The sequence below is a fragment of the Panulirus ornatus genome, chromosome 16 (genome assembly GCF_036320965.1).
Source record: "Panulirus ornatus isolate Po-2019 chromosome 16, ASM3632096v1, whole genome shotgun sequence".
Taxonomy (NCBI): domain Eukaryota; kingdom Metazoa; phylum Arthropoda; class Malacostraca; order Decapoda; family Palinuridae; genus Panulirus; species Panulirus ornatus.
This window is the reverse complement of record NC_092239.1, coordinates 13149507-13161524: the sequence shown is the minus strand read 5'-3', so window position 1 is coordinate 13161524 and position 12018 is coordinate 13149507. Positions and strand designations below refer to the sequence as shown.

Genomic DNA, 12018 nt, shown 5'->3' with positions numbered 1-12018 from the left:
GAAGTAAATGGAACCAAAGGGATCCTTATTTCGTGCACGAACTCAACGCATTACGTAAGTTTAGATAATTTTCTCTTCTTTTTCAGTAAAGTTGCAATGTTCATTTTTGTACTTACAAGTAATATATATATATATATATATATATATATATATATATATATATATATATATATATATATATATATATATATATATATTTTATTTCTTTTTCACATGGTTACCGAAGACTGCAGCAAAGGCTTAGTCATTTACAGTCATCGAGCAATCACAGGCTCGTAGTAAGAGAGTCAAGTCACACACACACCGATGGTTCGTCTACAGACCCTTCCCTTACGAGTTACACTGTGAGGGTTTGAGACTGTATGGTTGGGAGGACCACTACGATCGTGGTGCACACGTCGCCAGGGGTCGGGTCGTCCACCCTCAGGCTCTTCCTGACGGAGGAAGTAACACTGTTGTTTCTTACACGCATGTCGTTTTCTGTCGCATCACTTTCGCCGATGACCAGTTCAAGCCATCAAGTTATCTCACTCAATGACGTGTTTACAGCCCGTGTTAAGGAAGGTCTCTGTCTTCGCAAGACACCGAAGGAGTCAAAGGGCACACTGCAGGGCAGCCACCATTCTCTCCTCCCCTTGTTAGTCTGCTTTACCAGTTCAACTCGAGAACATCTTCCACAAAACTCAGGCAGCTGGCAAAGGCCGGCCGCCCTTTCGTAATCTCCAGATACGGTAAAATATTGCTTTGAGTCATCCTGATCCCCATCGCCGTGCTCTGAAAAGTCCTGGAGACACAACCTCTGGTCTCCAGCGGTCACCGGGCGCTCAGGGCAGGTCAGGGGTCAAACTAGGCCTCCTCTCCATCATTTGCAGCAGGTGGAGGAGAGCCCCGGCCCTCCACTAGTCACTGGAGGTGGAGGAGAGCTCGGAGGGCGTGCCGGGGTACTGTGCGGAGGGGTTGGAGGGCGGGTGCGAGAACGGATGGCCCATGGGTCCTCCTTCGTCCATGAACTGCGGTAGCTGCACTTGGCCCATACCCGGCTCCTGCTCCAGCCCGTAGCCGTGCATCTGAGGACAGACACCAACACATTAGTCCAATCATGAGGGAGGGAAGGAACATGAAGGTCCCCTGACACAGTTATGGCCTGTGGAGAAAAAGTCATGTGTTGATATCACTCGCCATCTCTCCCTCCTAAGCTCTTCCCACAACCTCTCCCGCTCTCCTCCTCCTCCTTCTTCTTCTTCTTCCTCCAGTCTTACTCTTCCTTACCCCTAATCTCTCCCTTCTCCCCGCTCTCCCACACTCTCCCTCGTTCCAGACCCCTCCCAGGGGAACAAGGGGTTGAGAAGAGCAGTGGTGGGTAAACACATCAATCAAGTGATACCATAACAACCACTCGGCCGCGTCCTAACGACCTAATCGCTGTAGTAGCTACCTCACCCTCCTCTCCTCCCCTCCACCCCGACCATCCAATCACCCAGATGACGTCGGGCTTGACTGCTTCCCTGGTAGCTGTGACGTCATCACCTTAACTATCAATATTAATTACTCCGCCACTTCCTGAGGGATCCAAGTCCAGATTCGTCCCAGGAGTGAGGAGGGTCTCTCTCTATTCTCTCTCTCTCTCTCTCTCTCTCTCTCTCTCTCCTCTCTCTCTCTCTCTCTCTCTCTCTCTCATCTTAATCATACTGAAGTCTAGAATTCAAGACTGTGGTAGTTGGTTGGTTGGTTGGAACAAGTGACACTGGCTGCTAACTGAGACCAGAGATAGTGGTTGTTGGCTGGGACAAGATGTAGTGGTTGGTGGTTGAAACAAGAAGCAGTGGTTGCTGGCTGAGACAAGAGATAATACTTGTTAGATCAGACAAGAGACAGTGGGTGGTTGCTGGTTAAGACAAGAGATACTGGTTGTTAGATTAGACAAGAGATAGTGGTTGGTTGCTGGGTGAGACGGGAGATAGTGGTTGTTGGTTGAGACAGGAGATGGTGGTTGTTGGTTGGAACAAGAGGCAGCGTTTGCTGGGTGAGACAAAAGATTGTGGTTGTTGACTGAGACAAGAAATAGTGGTTGTTGGCTGAGACAAATAGATAGTGGTTGACGGTCGGAACAAGAGGCAGTGTTTGCTGGGTGAGACCCAAAAAAGACTGGTGGTTGTTGGCTGAAACAAGAGACGATGGTTATTATCTACTAGCGTCCGGGTGGGATCCTGGTGGTTGGGTGTGGCGAGACATAATGGTTATTGCCTCAGTCAGGAGACCCTACACACGCTGGGCTGAGGGCTTTTGGCTGGGGCCGTGCTGCAGTTGACCACCACCACAAGCAATCAGCGTTAGTAGAGAGACCGCGGCAGCAATACAGGAGAGTCGTTACTCCTAATGAGGCGTTTGGGGTGGAAGGGGAGTGGTGGATGATGATTCCGGTCTACGTTCCCCGTAGAGTGATGCACGGCAGCGTTAACGGTGCACATCACAGGCAGCGCCGATGATGAATGAATACAGAATTCATCATCGAAGCTGTATGTTTATTACGATACAACAACGAACTGTGCGATTTTCAGGTGTGTTGCGTCACCCCGGTGAAGGCAAGTGGTGTAGTGGGGGGGGGGTTCCACCGATCATGACGTACGCGGGCCCGCACGGGTTCGAATTCTGGGCAGTTGGGGGCATGCGGTCCGCAGTACACCCAGCTGTTCATCCTCCACCCCTTAGGCTAGAATGTAAAATATATATATATATATATATATATATATATATATATATATATATATATATATATATATATATTTTTTTTTTTTTTTTTTTTTTTTTTTATACTTTGTCGCTGTCTCCCGCGTTTGCGAGGTAGCGCAAGGAAACAGACGAAAGAAATGGCCCAACCCCCCCCCCCCCCCCATACACATGTACATACACACGTCCACACACGCAAATATACATACCTACACAGCTTTCCATGGTTTACCCCAGACGCTTCACATGCCTTGCTTCAATCCACTGACAGCACGTCAACCCCTGTATACCACATGACTCCAATTCACTCTATTTCTTGCCCTCCTTTCACCCTCCTGCATGTTCAGGCCCCGATCACACAAAATCTTTTTCACTCCATCTTTCCACCTCCAATTTGGTCTCCCTCTTCTCCTCGTTCCCTCCACCTCCGACACATATATCCTCTTGGTCAATCTCTCCTCACTCATTCTCTCCATGTGCCCAAACCATTTCAAAACACCCTCTTCTGCTCTCTCAACCACGCTCTTTTTATTTCCACACCTCTCTCTTACCCTTACGTTACTTACTCGATCAAACCACCTCACACCACACATTGTCCTCAAACATCTCATTTCCAGCACATCCATCCTCCTGCGCACATCTCTATCCATAGCCCACGCCTCGCAACCATACAACATTGTTGGAACCACTATTCCCTCAAACATACCCATTTTTGCTTTCCGAGATAATGTTCTCGACTTCCACACATTTTTCAAGGCTCCCAAAATTTTCGCCCCCTCCCCCACCCTATGATCCACTTCCGCTTCCATGGTTCCATCCGCTGACAGATCCACTCCCAGATATCTAAAACACTTCACTTCCTCCAGTTTTTCTCCATTCAAACTCACCTCCCAATTGACTTGACCCTCACCCCTACTGTACCTAATAACCTTGCTCTTATTCACATTTACTCTCAACTTTCTTCTTCCACACACTTTACCAAACTCAGTCACCAGCTTCTGCAGTTTCTCACATGAATCAGCCACCAGCGCTGTATCATCAGCGAACAACAACTGACTCACTTCCCAAGCTCTCTCATCCCCAACAGACTTCATACTTGCCCCTCTTTCCAGGACTCTTGCATTTACCTCCCTTACAACCCCATCCATAAACAAATTAAACAACCATGGAGACATCACACACCCCTGCCGCAAACCTACATTCACTGAGAACCAATCACTTTCCTCTCTTCCTACACGTACACATGCCTTACATCCTCGATAAAAACTTTTCACTGCTTCTAACAACTTGCCTCCCACACCATATATATATATATATATATATATATATATATATATATATATATATATATATATATATAGAGAGAGAGAGAGAGAGAGAGAGAGAGAGAGGCAGCATCTCCAGCGCTCCTGGTAAGGACTTCGGTGGTGGCCTCTACGGGTCGGTCGTGGGTCATTGGCCATGCATTAGCGAGGGGTTCTCCCACGAGGTACCGCTCCCTCCCCCTCCTTCGCTCCCACTGCCTCCCATATCTCGTGACAGATCATGGCGTCCGCTGGTATCATTCTGCCTGGTGAATATGTATTCATTTTCTTTCTCTCATGCTTGATCGCCGTTTCCCGCATCAGCGGGGTAGCGCCATAAACAGATGAAGAAAGGCCGCCTCCGCCCACACCCATTCTCTAGCTATCATACGTAATGCACTGAAATCACAGCTCCCTATCCAAAGCCAAGCCCCACAGACCTTTCCATGGTTTACCCCGGACGCTTCACACACACACACACACACACACACACACACACACACACATATATATATATATATATATATATATATATATATATATATATATATATATATATATATATATGCATTCAGTTTTAAGGAGGTAGCGTCAGGTACGAACGAAGCAGCAGGGTCATTTGCTCTCCTCCACATTGTGTAGCTGTCATGTATAATGTTCCTATGTCAGAGAGTACCATCAAAAGTCGAGTCTCCACAGATTACTCAACAGTTTTCCTTGACAGCTTCATTATGCCCTGACTCACCCCATTCACAGCACGTCGCCCCCTGTATACCACATAGCTCACATCATTCTTATTTCATTCTGTCCCATGTGGGCATTTCACCCTCCTGGATGTTCAGACCACCATACCTCAAAGCCTCTTCCAGGTCGTATGAAGCGGTCAGGGGAAACCACACAGTTGGTCTTTGGGAACTGGCTACAGGCGGTGGGTTCTGGTTACGGTGCATTGTGCATGACAGGGAATGACTGGATGTGAGCAAATGAGGACGTGGTTTCGTTCGTTCACGGCGCTATCTCGCTAAAGCAAGAAACAGCGAGCAAGTATGATCTCTATCAATCAATCTATCTATCTATCTATATACGCACATCACCCCCTGTGGCAAAGAAGCCACTCTTCCCTGGTAAACATCATGCACCGTACCGTCCCATTGATCTGTTTCTACACGCATCCTCTAAGCTCGTAAGCTTAACACCATGGAGCGACCCATGAGCAGGGCGGTACTACCCTGGTATGATGGGCCTGGCCATTGACCTGCCCCTTCAGGATCAGGTCAGAGGCCAAGCCAGTCATTACCAGGGTCGTACCGTCCTGCTCAGGGGTCGTTCTAGGGTCATAAAGTCGTCTTTAAACGGTCTTGCAGGTCGTCCTCGTTGCTGTATGTTATCAAGGAGTCGTACTCGAGGGGGGGTTAGCATCTGGACACCTTCATAAACCCACACCAGCCATTCTCGTTCGTAGCTAAAGATATGATGACGCTAGGAACAAAGACGACAACCCGGAGCAAAAGTCGTGATTGTGATCCGGGTCGTAATGATAAACACGACTTACGCGACTGTTGCAGACGCAAGGCTTACCAGAAGCGACGAGCGGTTTGTGGAGAGAGAGAGAGAGAGAGAGAGAGAGAGAGAGAGAGAGAGAGAGAGAGAGAGAGAGAGAGAGAGAGAGAGTCTCACGCGTCTCGCGAGATACGAAAGAAACTCATAAAAGGATAAAGATTTGAGATGACTGACGTAAATCCATGTTAGAGAAAAAAAAAAAGACAGGAGAGGGAATAACTGTGATACTGAATAAATAGGAAATAGAAACACGCAAGATGATGATGAAGAAGAAGAAGAAGAAGAAGAAGAAGAAGAAGAAGAAGAAGAAGAAGAAGAAGACGAAGAAGAAGAGGGAGCAACACGGTATATCACAGAATAACAGAAGAGACCATATAACAGAACGTGACGTAAACGGTGATGGGAAAAATGCATTTCTTAAAAAAGAAAATGCAATTCTTTTGCAGAGGAAACTTTAAGGAACGTGGAAACGAAAGAAATGAAGTGGTGCAGGGGAACCATAGGGCCACCAGCATACAGAAAAGTGGGAGACGAAAAGTGTGGTAGTGGTGGTAGTGGCGGTGGTGGTGGTGGTGTAATCAGGCTGAGTGGTGTTGGGGGGTGTGTGTGGAGGGAGGTGGGGGTTGGAAGTGCAGGACTGACGGGTGGGGGAGGGAGGGAGGGAGGGAGGGAAGGAGGGTAATGAGGTGAGGGAGGGGTTGTCAGGGGAGGGTAATGTTGTTAGGGGGAAGGGAAGGCTCAGGGGTGAGGCAGGGGTGGTGATGGGTGTGGTAAGGGGTGATGGGTGAGGCAGGGTGATGGGGGTGTGGTAAGGGTGATGATGATGAAGTTGAGGCTGATGGGTGAGGTCGGGTGGTGGGTGTGGTTGGATGATGGGTATGAGTTGCAGACTGATGGGTGAGGTGGTAGTACGGGTTAACGGGTGAGAAGAGGATGACGAGTGAGGTAAAGGCTGAAGGGCTGACCCGTGAGGAGTGGATGACAAGTGAGGAAAGGGTGACACGCGAGCCAAGGGTGAGAAATGAGGCAAGGGTGACAAGTGAGGTGAGGGTGAGAAGTGAAGCCAGTGTGACACATGAGGCAAAAGGATGACACGTGAGGCAAGGATGCCAAGTGAGGGCAAAGGATAAGTGAGTCAAAGGTGACAAGTGAGGCAAGGACTGACGGAAGAGGGGAGTTACGACATCCAAACCGCCGACGCAAGTGGGTGTCGAAACCGCGTCATCGGATACGGTACGTATGACGTCATACAGCACCGTAATTGGTGCCAATGCGTCACACATTACGGTCCCCCACGGCACAATGTACCACATTAAAAAGGGTCCCTCCACTGGGCAGGCTTCAGGGAGTGTAGTTAGTGTAGAAAATAAGGCACTGTACCCCTTAAGCACGACCCTCGAACACGACGGTACGTCCCCCTGAACACGACGGCACGACCCCCTGAACACGACGGTACGACCCGCACGAAAGTACGACTATTTGGGTATGGTGACCTATCTTCAAACCGATCCTTAGAAAGTCAGGTCAAAAGGCCAGGTCGTCATACGCAAGGACCATCCTGTTGTGTTCAAGGGTCGTGCCGTCGTGCCCAAGGGTCGTAAAGTCGTGCTCAAGGGTCGTACCGTCGTGCTCAAGGGGTTACAACGAAGTAAGCCCGTATGATATATATATCTATGAGAAAAAAAGTGAAAATGAATTACACTTAGAGAATAAAACACCAAATATTAGGGGTGCGTCAGTGTTCACAGAAACCATTCACCGTATAACTGAATATCATAGAGAATTTAACAGCTTAATTATGGGTCTCAGTTCGCTAATTATCGTGAAAGTATATTGAAAATGTAATTACGGACCTTAATGGTCATAAAACTTCAAACTCCTATAATTATCGGATGGTCAGTAGGATAACAGAATATCACCGAAATAGATTTCGTGTGGAAAAAAAAAAAAGGCGAATCTCCCGAGAATGAAAAAAAGGCCATTTCTCAAAGAAAATGTCTGTTTGCCATTTAGGAAAACATCGAAATATCGAAGCAAAATAAATTGTGGGTCATCTGCCCATACCACCACCACCCCATCACCAATTTCATAAAGCGTAATTGGGAGGGAAGGACAGCTTCTTCGAAATAGGGAAACCTAAAAAAAAAAAACAGTTTTCAGATGCGTCTGACACCGTCGTGTGATCCTGATGTCACTATATGATATCTCGCGGGATCTGTGTTTCAAGGTTGGCGGGGACGACACAGCTGCTCACAAACGTGTGATATCAATATCTCATAAAAAAGAGAAAAGAGGGAGATTAAGGGTTTAGGCGCGTCTGGCAACGAGGTGCGAGTTGGTGGGTAGCCAGCCTCTGCACGGGGTTAGAGCGGTGCCGGCCAACGAGGGGGGGTCACGCGGGGTCACTGTGGGTGAGGAGGGAGTGTCACCGGGTCACACTGGGGTCTTGGGTGCGCGGGTCATGGTGAGGTCACTTCTGGTGTAAGGGTTCGCCACTCGCCCCTCCAGCCTGCGACTTCCTTTCACTCGTTTCCTATGTGCGGCATGGGTGCAGGGCGTGGTGTGGGCGGTGTGTGGGCGTTCCTAGTGTATGATGTGGGCGTGGCGAATGGGGGTCCCGTGGTGAGGCCAGAGAGTGGTCGTTGCCGATGGCTGTTTGTGCGCTTTGAAGATCAGGGGAAATGGGCGTGATGTAGGCCAGAAGTGGGCGTGGTCGGGTGAGGGCGTGAGATGGTGTGGGTGTGGTATACATGATCTCATGTGGGACCCTGGGTGCTGTGGGGGTTGGTATATGTGACCTGGGCGTGAGGAGGTGTGGGCGTGATGTAAATGATCCGGTGTGGGAGTGGGACATATGACCTGGCGTGGGCGTGTTACAGATGACCTGGTGTCGACGAGGGACAAATGACCTGGCGCGGGCGTGATACAGATGACCTGGTGTGGACGAGGGACAAATGACCTGGTGCGGGCGTGATACAGATGACCTGGCGTGGACGAGGGACAAATGACCTGGTGCGGGCGTGATACAGATGACCTGGTGCGGGCGTCTTACACAGAACTTGGTGTGGATGTGGTACAGATGACCTGGTGTGGTGTGGGCGTGGTGTAGATGACCTGGTGTGGTGTGGTGTGGTGTAGTGTGGGTAACCTGGTGTAATTGTGTGTGTGTGTGTGTGTGTGGCAACCATACCCTCCCACGGTGTTACTGGACAGGAGAGAGAGAGAGAGAGAGAGAGAGAGAGAGAGAGAGAGAGAGAGAGAGAGAGAGAGAGAGAGAGAGAGAGAGAGAGGTTACTCCGCCAGTGAACGGTCACCTCTGGCAAGGTTGTGTCATCCGTAGTACACAGTCCCGTCCAAAGAAACCCTTACTCCAAGGCAGTCTAGATTCCCTTAGCTACTTTAAGTAGCGCAATCTTAGGCTTCAGGAGTCATTCGAAAGGTCGTGGGTAACACCGGGACTATGTCACAGAAATTGATACTGATGTAGTTATAAGTAATATATATATATATATATATATATATATTTTTTTTCATACTATTCGCCATTTCCCGCATTAGCGAGGTAGCGTTAAGAACCGAGGACTGGGACTTTGAGGGAATATCCTCACCTGGCCCCCTTCTCTGTTCCTTCTTTTGGAAGATTAAAAAAAGAATAACATATATATATATATATATATACATATATATATATATATATATATATATATATATATATATATATATATATATATATATATATATATATATTCATATGAAGAAAATACTTCTATAACAGACAATCGATTGTATATATATTCATTCTGAGTCAATTCTAACACACTCACACACACACACACACACACACACACACACGTCATGGCCAGGCACTCATGAGGGGCAGCTGAGTGCCAGGACAACACAATAGCAGATGCCGTCACCACTGGCTGCTCCCTGAGGCCAGCCTTAACCCCCCTGACAGTAAACACTACCTACCCTCCACTGGTGTCGCCAACACACACACACACACACACCCATCCCTCCTCCCTCCCACAACATACCCTTCACAGTGTTCAAGGGAGTGGGGGAGGGTTGTGTGTTCTGATGAACATCCCGCACTCTTCGTATTCCTCTACGGTACTTTCAGCGAGAGAGGGAAAAGTTACAGAATTGGAGTATAATCTATTGTGAACTTGTTTTTCTTTTAAATCGTATCAAAAAAAAAAAAAAGTTGGCTTTTGTTTTACGGTCGAAGCCTCCACACGCGCGGAGGAAAATCCTCGTCAAAGCTGAGGGTCTTAAATGAAGTACATATATACAAGAAAAAAAAAAAAGGTCAAGAAATAAAAAAGAGTAAGAGAAAAAGAAGAATAATTTAAGGATATTTTTTTTGGCGGGGGAAAGGTGAGCGAAGTTGGAAACCTGTCGTTTACAGTGGAGCAAATCCTCCGTTTGTGTAAAAGACACACAAACATGTGAAAGCAGAGAGAAGGTTTCCATGTGTTTTTCACAACAGTTTATGGATCTTTCTATTTTTGGTGTCTGAAATTCCACCAATAACATAATCATTTTTCAAACATTATTCCTCTTGGGTTCTTTACTAGAGAGAATTTAGATATAGTGTCGTATGCAGAGTCCATTAGCAATCTTTCAAAGTCGGATATGAAATCGATAATGATTTAGTATGGTTGTATTAACTGACCCCCAAGGTGACCCTGAGACCTGAGAGGCAGCTCAGGCTCGTCCTGGCTAACCCTTGTACCTTACGGTACACTCTCATCCTCATCATCCCACATCTCACATACAATCTTTCTTTCCTCACATCTGCACTCTCCTTCATACCCTGCTCATCTTCATAACGCCTAAATCCCACAAACCCTGATTGCTCCTACTCCTCCTCTCTCCCACAACCTGTCAACCCCCTACAACCCATCAACCCTCACAACCCATAACTTTCAAGACCACTCACATCCAGAGGCTTTTCCTCCCTCCCTCCCCCTACTCACACTCACACACTCACCATCACACTACCGCACCCTCCTCCTCCTCCTCCTCCTACTCTGTCTCTCCCAACCCACTCTTACTGCCGCAACCTTTCACTGTCACCCTCCCTGAGGGCCGCCAGCATCCAGCACTAGCAATGAAGAGGTCCGAGGAGGGGAGGAGAAGGGGGCGAAGAGGGGAGAAGAAGGGAGGGGAAGGGGTGGGAGGGGAGGGAAAATAGGCGGGGAGAGGCGGTTCAACTACTTAATGACACGTGACTGAAAGTGTGTCAATTATGATTTGCCATTTGTGTGACAAGTGACTGCGGGGGCCTAATGTGCCGGCCTGGCCTGGGGACCTGTGGCTCCCCTCCTGCAGGAGGACCATCAGTAGTGACTGTGGAGTTTCCACCCCGCTCCTGCAGGAGGTGATTACTTATTCTGTATCTTGTAGGTGGCGGCCGTGCAATTCCACTCCAGTAGGTGTTGACCACGTAAGTTTCCTCCTGGCAGGTGGTGAGGCAACGTAAGTCCTTCCCTGAAGACTTCGGTGGGTTGTGGTGTGTGTCGCACAAGGTGAGAGAGTGGGTGAGGTCCTGCTGAAGGTGGCGACTCCGAACTTCCGTCTCCCGTGGTTGACGTCCGAGGTGAACTGCCTCCAGACACTGGTGACGGAAGAGGATATGAATCCTCCGATGACAAAAGCCAGGAAATTCCAACTCGAACGTCGAAAAAGGATTCGTACCCAAGATGACTCCTTCTGGCCCTATACACACCACCTCGAACAACTGCCGATCACGAACGCCCTCCACACAAAAGATAATCTCCCTAAGTAACTCATATAATTCTCACGATCACTTCCCACAGATAGTGGTGTATATGGACCCCTCCCTCTAATTCTCATAAGGTGGGAGGGGTGGTTAATCCAGGCTGTCGCCCGCTGAGTCCCCGAGACGAATCGTGACGGAGGAGGACCTGGGAACGGGGCACCGCGAACTGTGTTATCACGACGGAGGGGGGAGTCAGACACGGGTGAAAATGACATGTTTCGTGACGACACGATGGGAAGGGGCTGGGTGCCGTACATCGGTGAAAAAAAAGCATGTTTTGTGACATCATTTGAATGAGTCAGATACGCGACAATTATGTTACGTGGCGGGTAACGAGGACGACTAAAAACATGAAGACGAGGAGCAAGACACGCGAAAATTGTCTATGTCCTGTGACGTCAGGAGAAGCAGCGAGACACGCCTGAAAATCGTGCATGTCTTGTTACGTCACGACGCGGAGCCAGACACGGGTGGAACTTTGTTTCTTTAATGACGTCACCCCAGCGAGGTGCCGGACGCCGCTGAATATCGCATGATTTCCCCGGGATCTGGTGGAATTGAAAATTCCTTGAGGCAGCAGCAGCAGGGAGAAGGAGGAGGAGGAAGAACCACTTGTTTCGTGGGGCAAATGATGATTAA

At 48.5% G+C, this 12018-nt stretch overlaps 1 protein-coding gene across 8 annotated transcripts in view; it reads right to left on the bottom strand.

Moving 5' to 3' along the window:
- Positions 1-12018, bottom strand: part of LOC139754149 (insulin gene enhancer protein ISL-1-like) — a 478425-nt gene that overhangs the window by 79660 nt on the left and 386747 nt on the right. For 6 of the 8 annotated variants that reach the window (XM_071671290.1, XM_071671291.1, XM_071671294.1 and 3 more), the window contains exon 9: positions 206-1067. The exons of the other annotated variants lie outside the window; for them this stretch is intronic. In XM_071671290.1, coding sequence (XP_071527391.1) covers positions 900-1067 — 168 coding nt within the window. In that variant the 3' untranslated portion in view covers positions 206-899. Of the gene's footprint in view, positions 1-205; positions 1068-12018 lie in introns of those variants that run through there. 8 annotated transcript variants of the gene reach the window in all.